The following is a 12,898-nucleotide window of genomic DNA, read 5'->3' as shown; positions in this document are numbered from 1 at the left end:
TTCTCCATGTTGGTCAGGCTGGTCTCGAACTCCTGACCTCAGGTGATCTGCCCACCTCGGCCTCCTAAAGTGCTGGGATTACAGACATGAGCCACTGTGCCTGGTCTCTTTTTTTTTATTTATTTTATTTCTTCTAAGCTTCTAGTTAAAATTTGGGAGGGAGGGAGGTAGACTTGTTTGGCCGTGATGAACTATTTTGAAATAATAGTTTAAAGATTTAGATCCATGTAAATATCTGTTACCTGTTTGCTATAAAATTCTTCAGTAGGCAAACTTGTGGTAAACTGAAAATAACTTTGACCTTCTTAGCCTAAATTCTTTTCCACAAATATTTGTAGGTCATGAAGAAGGATATTTCACAGCTATAATGTTGAAGAAATCAAGAGTGAAATTAAAAAGCCAAGAGATTATTCCTTTTCCAAGTACCAAAATGATGAGAAACCTTTTATGTGTGCATGTGAGTAATTTTTAAAAATTGAGTGTTTTATAAAAAAAGAATAGATTTTTTCATAGTTTTGTGTTGTTATTCTTTTTAAAACCATTGCCTTTTGAGAAAAATTTGCTTCACACATGTAGATTGTTTTAGAAACTCGTTAACACTTTCTAAAATTAAGTTTTTACATAAATTTTAAATGCAGATAGAATTCTCAGTCTATTGTTTTCTTAAGAATATTTGAGTTTGCTAACATTCCACATTTGCTTCCTAAAGTAATGTTTTAACTCTATACATGCTACTATATTGTGCTCTATGAGACTTACAAAAATGAAGAATAGATCTTGCTCTGATATAGTATATAGATTAGTAAGGGAGAGTCTTTATATATAATAACTAAAACATAAGAAAGGCATAAGTGCCACAGGAGAGGTATAAATGATGTGTGGAAGTTTAGAGAAAGGAGATGACTTTTAACCAGATTGTTTAGTGAGAGTTTTATAGAGGAGATGGTATTTGAAATGAACCCTGAAAAATGTGTAAGACATAGACATTAAAAAGAGTCCAAGTAGAGAAACCACCATGAGCAAACTTTTGCAAGTTGCACGAGGTGTACATGTATGAGTATGAATGAACATTCTATTCAGTTGAGCGTAGGGGCCATGGAGAGGGAAATGTGACAGGTTGAGAAGTAGGTAGGCTCCTGATTATAGAAGAGCATGAATGACCAATATGAAAGAATTAGACTTGATTCTGCAAGCACTTCATATAATGATAGATTGTACATTGCTGGTGTCTTAATTGCAAGTGGTAAATGATTCTCATTCATTCAGTTAACTGACTTTTTTGGAATACCTGTATGCCAGGCCCTTAAAAATACAGCAATAAATAAGAATCCTCTGTGCTTTGCAAATGACTTACGGCTTTGTAGGAGGGAAATAATTGTCCTTTTAATTTAGCCTAGGGGGCTTTAAAACAGTCTGTTCAGCATGCCTTAGGTGTATTGAGGAGGGAGCCACTGATGGCCTGGGGACACTGGGGAAAGGTTCACAGTGGAGGTGACATCTGGGGGTAGGTCATGCTTGCTAAACAGTCTTCTTTGGGGACAGGGTTAGTGCTTTAATACTTCTTTTGATCTGGAGGGATAGACGCAGTGCTGATTATACAGTTTCAGTTTAGTAGATATATACCATTTGACAGAACAATCTGCTGATTTTGTTATTAAAGTTCAGTATTAATAGTCGGTGGACAATTTTAATGACTGTTTGTCCTGTTGCAGGTGAATGTCTCAGGAAATGAGCTTTGCCTTATGACATCCCATTTGGAGAGCACCAGAGGGCATGCTGCGGAACGAATGAATCAGTTAAAAATCGTTTTAAAGAAAATGCAAGAGGCTCCAGAGTCAGCTACAGTTATATTTGCAGGAGATACAAATCTAAGGGATCAAGAGGTGAGTGACAAAGTCAGTGTGATGTTTGAGGACAGCTTATTGCTATGGAGACTAATTTAGGTTCCTTTGACCAAAGCTGTTAAAACTAGGACCTGTAGTCACTCAAAATGTCTTAAGTGACCTTGCAATTCAGCAAGTATTTATTTAACCTATGCTGTATGCCTAGGGGAAGAAGGGGCTTCTTTTGGAGGAAATAAAAATGTGCATGAGACATAGACAACACTAAACTATATATATGGGATTAGAAAGAAAGGGAGAAAATGATTTTAGAAGAGTTTAGAAAAGGTTGTTTCTTTGCAGTATTCCTAGTTGCAATATGAGAACAACGGAAAGATTTGACCATGATAATTGTTTCTAACTCTCTTTTTTCTGAGTTTTCCTTTTCTTTTTTCTTTTTTGTCTTTTATTAGCCTTTTTTACCCACTTTTCCTGCTACCACCATGCCCAGATCTGAAACAAAGTCTCTTTCTCCTTGCCTATAGCTTAGCTGAGACACAGTGGGATTTTTCAGGACCTTAAAAAATTAAACATAGAATTACTATGTGATGCATCGATTACACTTCTAGGTATAAATACCCAAAAGAAGTGAAAGCAGGGATTTGAATATGTTTTGTCTACCCATGGATGTTCACAGCCATGTTATTCACAGTAGCTAAAAGGTGGAAGCAGCCCAAGTATCACTGACAGATGAATAAACAAAATGTGCTGTATGCATACAGTGGAATATTATTACCCTTAAGATGAAGAAACTTTGACACATGCTACAATATGGGCGAATCTTAAAGGCATTATGCTGAGTGAATGAAGCCAGTCCAAAAAGGAAAAGATACTATATGATTCCTCTTATGAATTTCCTAAACTGGTCAAATTCATAGAGATCGAAAGTAGAATGGTGTTTGCCAGGGACTGGGGATATTAGGGAATGGTGAATTGGTGTTTAATGGGTACAGAGTTTCAGTTGGGGAAGATTAAAAGGTTCTGGAGATGGTTGATGGTCATCGTTTGCACAACTACGTGAATGTACTTAATGCTACATCACTGTACACTTAAAAATTGTTAAAATGGCTGGGCACAGTGGCTCACGCCCGTAATCCCAGCACTTCGGGAGGCCGAGGTGGGCAGATACTTGAGGCCAGGAGTTCGAGACCCTCCTGACCAACACGGTGAAACCCCATGTCTACTAAAAATACAGAAATTAGCTGGGCATTGTGGCACATGCCTGTGATCCCAGCTGTGCAGGAGGCTGAGGCACTAGAATTGCTTGAACCTGGGAGGTGGAAGTTGCAGTGAACCGAGATTGCACCACTGCACTCCTTCCTGGGCGACAGAGTGAGACTCCATCTCAAAAAAAAAAATGTTGTTAAAATGATAAATCTTATATTGTGTATATTTTACCACAAACAATTTTTTTTAATCCGGGAGTGTGAATGAGCAAACAATTAATATTATTAATAAACTTCAAATAAAACTGAAGGCAGTTGAAATTTTTGGATCATATAAATGCTATACTTCTAAAGTTGTAGACTGAAGTAGAGTGGCAGTTCTGCCTTCTTTTCACTTGAGTTCAGTTTTTAAAAACAGATAACAGCAGTAACAGGCCATGTATGTTCAGCCTTCTAAATTTTATCTGAAACCCAAAGTTAACCTATTTATGGCAGAAGAGAAGGGGCAAATTCCAACCCCTCTGGCTGTCTTGATATTTTTATATTACATACTACTATGCAGCATAATACTTTTTATAATGTATCTCGATATTTTGCATTTGTGCATTAATAATTTCTTGCACGGTAATAGCAAAAAGGCCTTTTTTTTTTTTTTTTTGTTTTTTTTTTTTTTTTTTTTTTAAAGTTGAGAAAAGGCTATAGAGAGTATTCTTTTTCTTTTCAGGTTACCAAATGTGGTGGTTTACCCAACAACATTGTGGATGTCTGGGAGTTTTTGGGCAAACCTAAACATTGCCAGTATACATGGGATACACAAATGAACTCTAATCTTGGAATAACTGCTGCTTGTAAGCTTCGTTTTGATCGAGTGTTTTTCAGAGCAGCAGCAGAAGAGGGACACATTATTCCCCGAAGTTTGGACCTTCTTGGATTGGAAAAACTCGACTGTGGTAGATTTCCTAGTGATCACTGGGGTCTTCTGTGCAATTTAGATATAATATTGTAAAATGCTTTTCAAATGTGAGTTTTGTCCTGATTTTTGCAAATACAGTTTCCACCTTCTGGAAAGGTTGGTTTGATGTGGAGGAAATAATGTACTAGATCATTGTCACAGAAAAACCAACTATGATTTGTGGTTGTGTTTTCAGAATTCAGCATAAAGATTAATGTTTATTTAAATGAACACATTCCTGTGTTCAGGATGTGAGGCCATTTAATAAAAAGGGCACAAAGACTGTCAGAGTTTTTAACGGTGCTTATAGCTGCCAGCTGGATTCCAAACAGGAACCACATTGTCTCTGAGCTAATGTTTATGTTTTTCCATTCAGGCACCGAAATAGTTAATATTTAAAATAAGTCTTCAAAAGAAAACGTAAGAGATTAATGAGTTATTGGGACTGGATCCTTTATTTCATAAGTTCAGATAGTCTTAAATGAACATGCCGTGATTATCTGCAGTTAAATAGATGACAGCTGTTCTACATCAGACTTGATTTTTGTCAGCTAACTACATAATTGGTAAGCTATAATTGAAACCTTATGGCTTAAAATTCCTTAACTCCGTTTTGATTCATGTTTGTAGTCATGTTGTCAACAGAGGCAAAGTTAGGCTCGATGATGGTTAAAATCAGTTTGATAGCACCATGGGACATTTTTCTAACAAAAATAAATGCATAAAGAGACATAGCCTTTTAGTTTTGCTAATTATAAAATGGAAATGTTTTACAGGAAGTAAATGCAAATTACTTGTAAGTGTGCTTTAAAGAAAAATATTTTCCCCACAAGAGAAATTTAAATAAAGAATTTTATTTGTTTATAGTTTATTTTAGTATGCTTTTGTGTCCATGATGAGATTAAATTTTTTATCTGCATCCTGTTTCTGGCTCTACTATTGCTTCTTTCTCTTTGTGTAGAAGAAAACAGATTTCCATTTGCTTCTCACTCCACCAAGAATTACCAAGAATATATCTGCTTGCTTTGTATGAAAAAAGAAAGCCAGTGAGAATGATTAGAAGTAACAGAACCTTATTTATATCAGGAGTGCCAAAACTTAAACACCTAAAAAAAGACATTTATATATAATATTCCCTCTGTAGTGACAATGAAAGAGTTTAAATGTTAATCATAATTTTAATCATTAAAAATAAAAAATTAGAATAGATGTTAATAGTTGAGTAGCATACATCCTAGAGGTAAGACAATAGTACATTTCTGTGGGAAAAGGATTATTCTGGCATAAATTGCTTTTATTTAGAAGAGCTAAGTTAGAACTTCAGATCATGTTGCAAAACATAGATGGGTGAAAGTCTACATTCTTAAAACAGATAGTGTAATATATTGGATTAAATAAAGGATTATCGTCTGGGTGCAGTGGCTCATGCCTGTAATCCCAGCACTTTGGGAGGCTGAGGCAGGTGGATCACCTGAGGTCAGGAGTTCAAGACTAGACCAACCAACATGGTGAAACTCTGTCTCTACTAAAAATACAAAAATTAGCCTGGCGTGGTGGCAGGCGCCTATAATGCCAGCTACTCAGGAGGCTGAAGCAGGAGAATCGCTTGAACCTGGGAGGCAGATATTGCAGTGAGCCGTGATTGTGCCATTACACTCCAACCTGGGCGAGAAGAGTGAAACTCTGTCTTAAAAATAAATAAATAAATAATTGTCAAATTGTTTTAAAACCATGGACGTATCATTTCCTTTATATAACTCACAGCATCTACATGAAATACCTTCCTGTATACTGTGTATGACAAAATCTAAAAAACAAACTATAAATGAAGTGTATAGAAACAAACCACTTTTAGGCCCGGTGCAGTGGCTCATGCCTGTAATCCTAGCACTTTGGGAGGCTGAGGCAGGCAGATCACGAGGTCAGGAGTTCGAGACCAGCCTGACTAGCATGGTGAAACCCTGTCTCTACTAAAAATACAAAAAAATTAGCCAGGCGTGGTGGCACGTGCCTGTAATCCAAGTTACGAGGCTGAGGCAGGAGAATCGCTTGACCCCGGGAGGCAGAAGTTGCAGTGAGCCGAGATCGTGCCACCGCACTCCAGCCTGGGCAACAGAGCAAGACTGTCTCAAAAAACAAACAAAAAAAAACCATTTTTAGTCTGCTTTCATGAGCAATAGTTTTCAAAGTTTTTCCAGTGTAGTAGCTTTGCTTACCTTACCTTCCTGCTTAGTGAAATTCCAATGTAGAATCTTCTCGGTGGTGGTGGTTTTTTTTTTTTTTTTTCAGTCTCAACCTCCTGGGCACAAGTGATCCTCTCGCCTCAGACTCTTGGGTAGCTGGGATTACAGGTGTGCACCCACACCCAGCTACTTTTTATTTATTTTTGTTTTTTGTACAGAGAGGATCTTGCTATGTTGCCCAGGCTGGCCTTGAACTCCTGGGCTCACACAATCCTCCTTCCTGCCTTGGCCCACAAAGTGCTGGGATTATAGGCATGAGCCACTGTACCTGGCCTAAAATCTTGTATTTCAATGAGGCAACACTGTCATTACGCTAAGCACCATTTTTACCACTGATGTGGAATGTACTTTAACCTTCCTAAACCTCAGTTTTTCCCACCCTCAAAATAAGTTTCTTAACTTGTACAAATGTCCCAAACAAAAGCATAAGCAAGAGCAGACAAAGTAAATTATACTAAGGATACATCATTTTACCCTTACTACCTATTGCAGTGTCTGGCATATAGTAGGAGCTCAGTGAATGTCCATTGAATGCTGAAAAGAAGTGAAAGGTAGTGGCCTCACATCTGTGTCCTAGAGAAGGAGACTAACATTTTCATACAATAGCAAAATAGATACATTCATTAAAAATGGAAATAGATATTCATTATAGTGTCTCTGAGTTAAAAAGATGGTATAGTTAACCATTCTAGGCTAAGCCTGTGTGTGTGTATGTGCTAAAAATGTTTCTTTAAAGGCTAATCAGCCAAGGATCATTGGGAACAAAATCAAATTCATTGACTTGATGCACTGAAAGAGTACCTGTGGAATGCCATGTGAGCAGAAAAAGGAGGAAGTGTCTTTTTTAAGGTTTGAGTTCCTATTAAAGGATTCCAGGGAGAGTCTTGAAATCAGGGCTGGGATCCAGTTGGTTGCTGTTTCCCAGGCAGATTGAGAGAAAGGGGGATTAATGAGGGATTGGGTGCTGTCAGGAGGTGAAGGGAGTTTAGCAATTGGGTATCCCCAGTTATGGATGGGAATAGTAAAGCAAAGGCAGAAAGCAGTAGTCATTCAAATAGGGAGTTGTGTTGTTTTGTAGCTGCTGTGTGACCAGAAGAAACAATATTGCCTGTTAATTTTGCTTCTGACTTTGTCCTCTCAGCCTGATCATTGATCATTACTAACTTTTCCAAATCCAAGCTGATTTTCACTCTTTGAGTCCTGGACAGGTTTTTACTCTTTAGTTTTTATTTATTTGTTTAGAGACGGAGTCTTGCTCTGTCACCCAGGCTGGAGTGCAGTGGCACGATCTCGACTCACTGTAACCCCCGCCTCCTGGGTTGAAGCGATTCTCCTGCTCAGCCTCCCAAGTAGCTGGAACTACAGGCGCGGGTCACCACACCCGGCTGATTTTTTGTATTTTTAGTAGAGACGGGGTTTCACCGTGTTAGCCAGGATGGTCTCGATCTCCTGACCTCGTGATCCGCCTGCCTGGGCCTGCCAAAGTGCTAGGATTACAGGCGTGAGCCACCGCACTCAGCTGGTTTTTACTCTTTAAATGTGCATTATCTTATTTGATTCCCAGAATCATCCTATATGAATGCTATTATCTTCATTTTATAATTGAGGAAACAGGTTTATCAAGATTATGTAACTTGTCTAAGGCTCTTCGGTAAATACCGAGTAACCAAGAAGCTTATTCATCAAGTGTGTGTGACTCAGCTCTAAGCACTGCACTATATTTCCTAGTAATGAGATGTGCAAGGAATGCCCTGCCTTTTCTGCTCGTGTCATTATCCCTAGATGCTTTTGCATCTTTATTAAAATAGTAAAAATGCAAAAGTCTTCCACACGAGTTTTCTGTTTTTTAGATTATCACGTTCCTCAAGATGTAAATGTCAAACTATACTGGGCACCCAGTTAACTTGCAAGGCCTGGAGGTGATGTGAGCCCCTCCCAGCACAGGTTTCCAGTCTCAATCAGAAAGCACCTGCTCAAAATAGAAAGATAATTACAGAGTAGGGGCCAAAGAGACTCCCACTGGAAGAGTCGAACTTGTGTAGCTGGGGTGACACAAGCTGGGGAACACATTCGCGAAGGGTCTTTGACCCAGGCAGTGCGCCCACGGTTCCCTTGAGCCACCCTGGCCCGGTGTTTATTTGGAAGTAGTGTTCATCCCCCAGACAGTTTAGGGCCACAGTGACAGGGAAGGGCTTGGTGAAGGAAAGGAGGTAGGGTATGAAGGCCGCTCAGGTTCCCGAAAGCCTTTTGCTTGGTCCATGCGTGGGAGTGTCTCGCCCCGGTGCGGGTCCTTAGAGCGCAACCGGGGAGCTGGGCAGGGGCGGCTGCCGCGCCCCACATCCCTGAGGGCGTGTGCGCGCGTGCGCGCGCGTCGCCGTGGTAACCGCGGCGGCGGAAAGGCGCTGAATCACTGGCGCGCGCTTTCCCCGAGCCTGCAGAAGCAGCCGCGGGGCGGTGGGCGGGGATCCCCGGGGGGTGCAACCTTGCTCCACCTGTGCTGCCCTCGGCAGGCCTGACTGGCCTCGCGCAGAGCCGAGGCCCCGATCGCTGTCACTGCCGGAGGTGAGAGCGGAGCAGTAGCTTCAGCCTGTCTTGGGCTTGGTCCAGATTCCCTCTTCTGGGGCTACGTCCCGGGGAAGAGGAAGCGAGGATTTTGCTGGGGTGGGGCTGTACCTCTAACAGCAGACGCGCGCGCGAGGGTGTGAACGTGTGGGTGTGTGTGTACGACCTGTGATGACGACGAGGAGGAACAAGTGGGACGGCGAGTGATGCTCAGGGCCAGCAGCACCGAATGGGGCGAGCCTCAGTGTCGCCAGCAGTGACCCCAGGTACAGTATCTACTTTCCAGCCCGCCTGGCCGGGAAATAGGAAAGAGGGCAGCCAGTAGGCAGGCCAATACCCAATAAAAGTAGAATCGAGACGCCCCGAGTTCAGAAGGTGAGTTTCTTAAGCTTCTTCTGGGCATTCAGGAAAGGGCATTTTTTTTTATTGCTGCGCTGATTGTTTACTAGTAGGGTAGAGTCGGGGAAATTTGAGCGTCTTTTCCCAACCTCAGGAATTCCATTTTTTTAGAAGTAAGGAATCGTTTTCTTTAAAATTCGTTCAGAACTATTTATGTGATCTTTCCTATTATTTGCTAAATGCATTTCGTCTCTGTTCCTTACCATAACCTGAAGCTTAAAACCTTTCTCTTCTTCCCTTTGATTTCCCTCCAAGGAATGTCACAAATTAATGAGGAGGATAAACCTGAAATTTTGAGGGTTATCATCTAAGGTCATTTGTTAATTAAATACAAGGAGGAAAACTATGATATACGTATTCATGTACACTTTTATTGCTGGTTTGTTCACCAGAACATTTTTGTTTGTCGGTTAAATGTTAGTATTTTTTCCAGTGCTTGAATTGAAAAGTTGAATGATGTTTTTGATAGTAACAGAAAAAATAAATTGTAGACAATGTTCCCCCCCCCACACACAGTAATTTTGGAAGTAAATGTTGGTATTTATTTCTTTATTCCTGAAATACATGCTCACTTTCCAAATGCTTCAATTTGTTTATTATAGGAAGACCACAATCGTGGAGACTACTACAGTTATGCCAAATGTAAACGTTTATTTTGTGCTTTTTTTTAGTATTATTTTTAATTCAAATGAGGAAAACTGGAGATATCAGTTCAGATATAGACGTAGGAGTCACAGAGAAAGGTAAATTCCTTTGTAATTTGAAAAAGGGAAATGTAAACATATTACCTAAGGACTCTCATTTATTTGTATTAACTATTTGTAATGCCTTTGCATTTGCATCTGTAATGCAAAATGCCGAGGCAAGAATTTAGTTTCAAAATAATGAAAATAATTCAGCCAAAATCTTTATGAATTAAAAATAGCCAAAAGAGAGCTTTGGTAATGTATTAATATAAAAGAATAGATTTGCTGTGGCCGGGCGCGGTGGCTCAAGCCTGTAATCCCAGCACTTTGGGAGGCCGAGACGGGCGGATCACGAGGTCAGGAGATCGAGACCATCCTGGCTAACACGGTGAAACCCCGTCTCTACTAAAAATAGAAAAACTAGCCAGGCGAGGTGGCGGGCGCCTGTAGTCCCAGCTACTCGGGAGGCTGAGGCAGGAGAATGGCGTAAGCCCAGGAGGCGGAGCTTGCAGTGAGCTGAGATCCGGCCACTGCACTCCAGTCCGGGCGACAGAGCGAGACTCCGCCTCAAAACAAAAAAAAAAAAAAAAAAAAAAAGAATAGATTTGCTGTTAAATTTTCTTGACTTTTTTTTCCCCCCTAGCCAACAGATAGGAAGCATTCTCTTTAAATAAATACAGTAAGTCTTCACTTAACATTCTTGATAAGTTCTTGGAAACTGAACCTTTAAACACAACGAGGTATAAGGAAACCAGTTTTACCATGGGCTAATTGATACAAACAAGAGTTAAGTTCCTACAGCATATTTCTGGTCATAAAAAAATCACCAAACTTCTAAATAAGGACCACAGCACTTCTAATATTAAACATAGAAATAAATGGAAGCTATACATACAGTTAAGAAGGATTCGTAAAAACAAGATAATTATTTACCCAATTATTGCAGTTCAAGGTCACAGGTAGCTGGAGTTTCTCTGTGCAGTTCAGAGTGGGAACCCCTCTCCCCTGTCCAGGAAGCTATCCCATCACAGGGTGCACTTTCACAGACACACCCATTCACTCAGACGGGGACCCTGTAGACATGTGCACAGCTTTGGGATGTGGAGGAAAGTGAAACCCAGAGAAAACCCACGCAGACGTGGGGAGAATGAACAGACTCCACATAGACAGTGGCCCTGGCCAGGAATTTTTTTTGTCACCAACGTTGAATGAAACTATGTTATTGAGGCACTGCTATGTGTAGAGCCAGGTATGCCTGTTTCTGGAGCAGAGTGCTGCAGATTGTCAGGTCAGAGAGTGTGGGTTTGGGCGTGGCTCTGCCACTTAGTGTCTGTGTCACATTTGGCAAATTCTCTAAACCCTCTAAACCTCAGTTTCCTCACCTGTAAAACAGAGATAATAACGGGACCTACTTAATGAAATTCCTGTAAGAATTAAATACAATAATATATTTGAGAGATCTTTGCTCATTGCCTGGCATGTTTTAATAGTAACGCTTCAATAAAAGTTGTTATTTTTGAGATGTGTTCTTTTTCAGGAAATATTTTTCATACCTTCAAAATAATTTGGTCCTAAAAATAGATTTATTTTAACATGTCCAAAGCTTGTTCTGATTTATGATATCAAATCATTATAAAATGCATAAATTTTTCCTTGCAACACCTTTATAACAGCAACAATAATACATATCATAATGAAAATCATAAAATCATGTCAATTTAATATTCTGGTAATTTAATACCCACAAGGAAGGTTCTTTGCTTTAGTAGGCCTAGAATAATTGGTAGGTTATTTTTCTATTTGTTTTTTAAATTGTTTATCTATTTAGAGGGTACAAGTGCAGTTTTGTTATGTGGATATATTGTGTAGTGTCAAAGGCTGGGCTTTTAGTTACTATTACCCGAATAGTATAGGTTATTTTTCTATTTGTCTTTAAAAATCTGTACTTTTAGACACTATTCATGTGAATTTCAATAATGAGAAAATATTTTCTCATTTATTTGTATTAACCAATAAAAATGATTGAGCCAGAATAACATCTGGCATCATCATTTTGCAGAGTCTTTTAACAGTAGGTGTTTAAGTTTTAAAGCAGAGCTTCTTAAATGACACAAGTAGGTAAAAACAATGGTGTTCAAGTTTTAGTTATTTTTCCTTCTAAATAATAGTGTAGAATTACACTACCCGTCAACTTGCTGGTCATTCTTTTCCTTAAGTTCAAAAAAGCGAAGGAAGATGGGTGCACGGTGACTCACGCCTATAATCCCAGCACTCTGGGAGACCGAGATGGGCGGATCACCTGAGGTCAGGAGTTCGAGACCAGCCTGGCCAACATGGTGAAACCCCATCTCTACTAAAAATACAAAAATTAGCTAGGCATGGTGGTGGGTGCCTGTAATCCCAGTTGAGACAGGAGAATTGCTTGAACTCCGGGAGGCAGAGGTGGTGGTGAGCCCAGATTGCCCCACTGCACTCCAGCCAGGGCCACAGAGCGAGACTCTGTTTCAAAAAAAAAAAAAAAAGCAAAGGATTATAGTAACATCTTTTTAATTTAAGCAATGTAGCTTGAATAAGACGATAATCCAGGCCTAAAAATGAATTTTCAAAGTTGGAGTCATTTCATGCTATTAAGCATCAGAATATAAGCATGGAGGGTAAATTAACTCCAGCGTTGCCACCCATAACACCCATACATTTTAAGCTTTACAGTTGATAGGATGTTTATTCATATGATGGTGGGGAAGTATGGGCTGTCCCTTCCCAGGATAACAGTCTTGTTATTCTAGGATTGTGATTATATCAGCATACCTTACCATCTTTTGTTTTCATCATTAAAGTGAAGTACATGATGTGTAATGTACACTGGTAATCAATGTAACAGAGTTACCTTCAAAATTTTTTCAAAATAACCCTTTAAAATGTCTTTTTCTTTTCTTTTTTTCTCTCTCTCTCCTTCCTTCCTTCCCTTTCTCTTTTTTCCTTTTCTTTTCCTTTCTTTCTCTCCTTCTTT

General features: G+C 39.6%; 2 protein-coding genes across 5 annotated transcripts in view; both read left to right on the top strand.

The window, feature by feature from the left end:
* TDP2 (tyrosyl-DNA phosphodiesterase 2) overlaps nt 1-4,862 on the top strand; it is a 17,842-nt gene extending 12,980 nt beyond the window's left edge. The window contains exons 5-7 of the mRNA XM_011962791.1: nt 339-457; nt 1,713-1,883; nt 3,771-4,862. Coding sequence (XP_011818181.1) covers nt 339-457; nt 1,713-1,883; nt 3,771-4,052 — 572 coding nt within the window. The 3' untranslated portion in view covers nt 4,053-4,862. The remainder of the gene's footprint in view (nt 1-338; nt 458-1,712; nt 1,884-3,770) is intronic.
* Nucleotides 4,863-8,659: 3,797 nt separating this feature from the next.
* The window catches only part of KIAA0319 (KIAA0319 ortholog), a 111,387-nt gene continuing 107,148 nt past the window's right edge, over nt 8,660-12,898 (top strand). Inside the window, exon 1 of one of the 4 annotated variants that reach the window (XM_011962781.1) lies at nt 8,660-9,069. The gene's annotated coding sequence lies outside the window, so the exon portion shown is untranslated. Of the gene's footprint in view, nt 9,179-12,898 lie in introns of all 4 variants that reach the window. The other 3 variants (XM_011962786.1, XM_011962783.1, XM_011962782.1) reach the window with 3 other exon arrangements.

The sequence above is a fragment of the Colobus angolensis genome, unplaced genomic scaffold, assembly GCF_000951035.1.
Source record: "Colobus angolensis palliatus isolate OR3802 unplaced genomic scaffold, Cang.pa_1.0 Scaffold6, whole genome shotgun sequence".
Lineage (NCBI taxonomy): Eukaryota > Metazoa > Chordata > Mammalia > Primates > Cercopithecidae > Colobus > Colobus angolensis.
The sequence above is the reverse complement of the archived record's forward strand: the minus strand, read 5'-3'. Positions and strand labels throughout refer to the sequence as shown.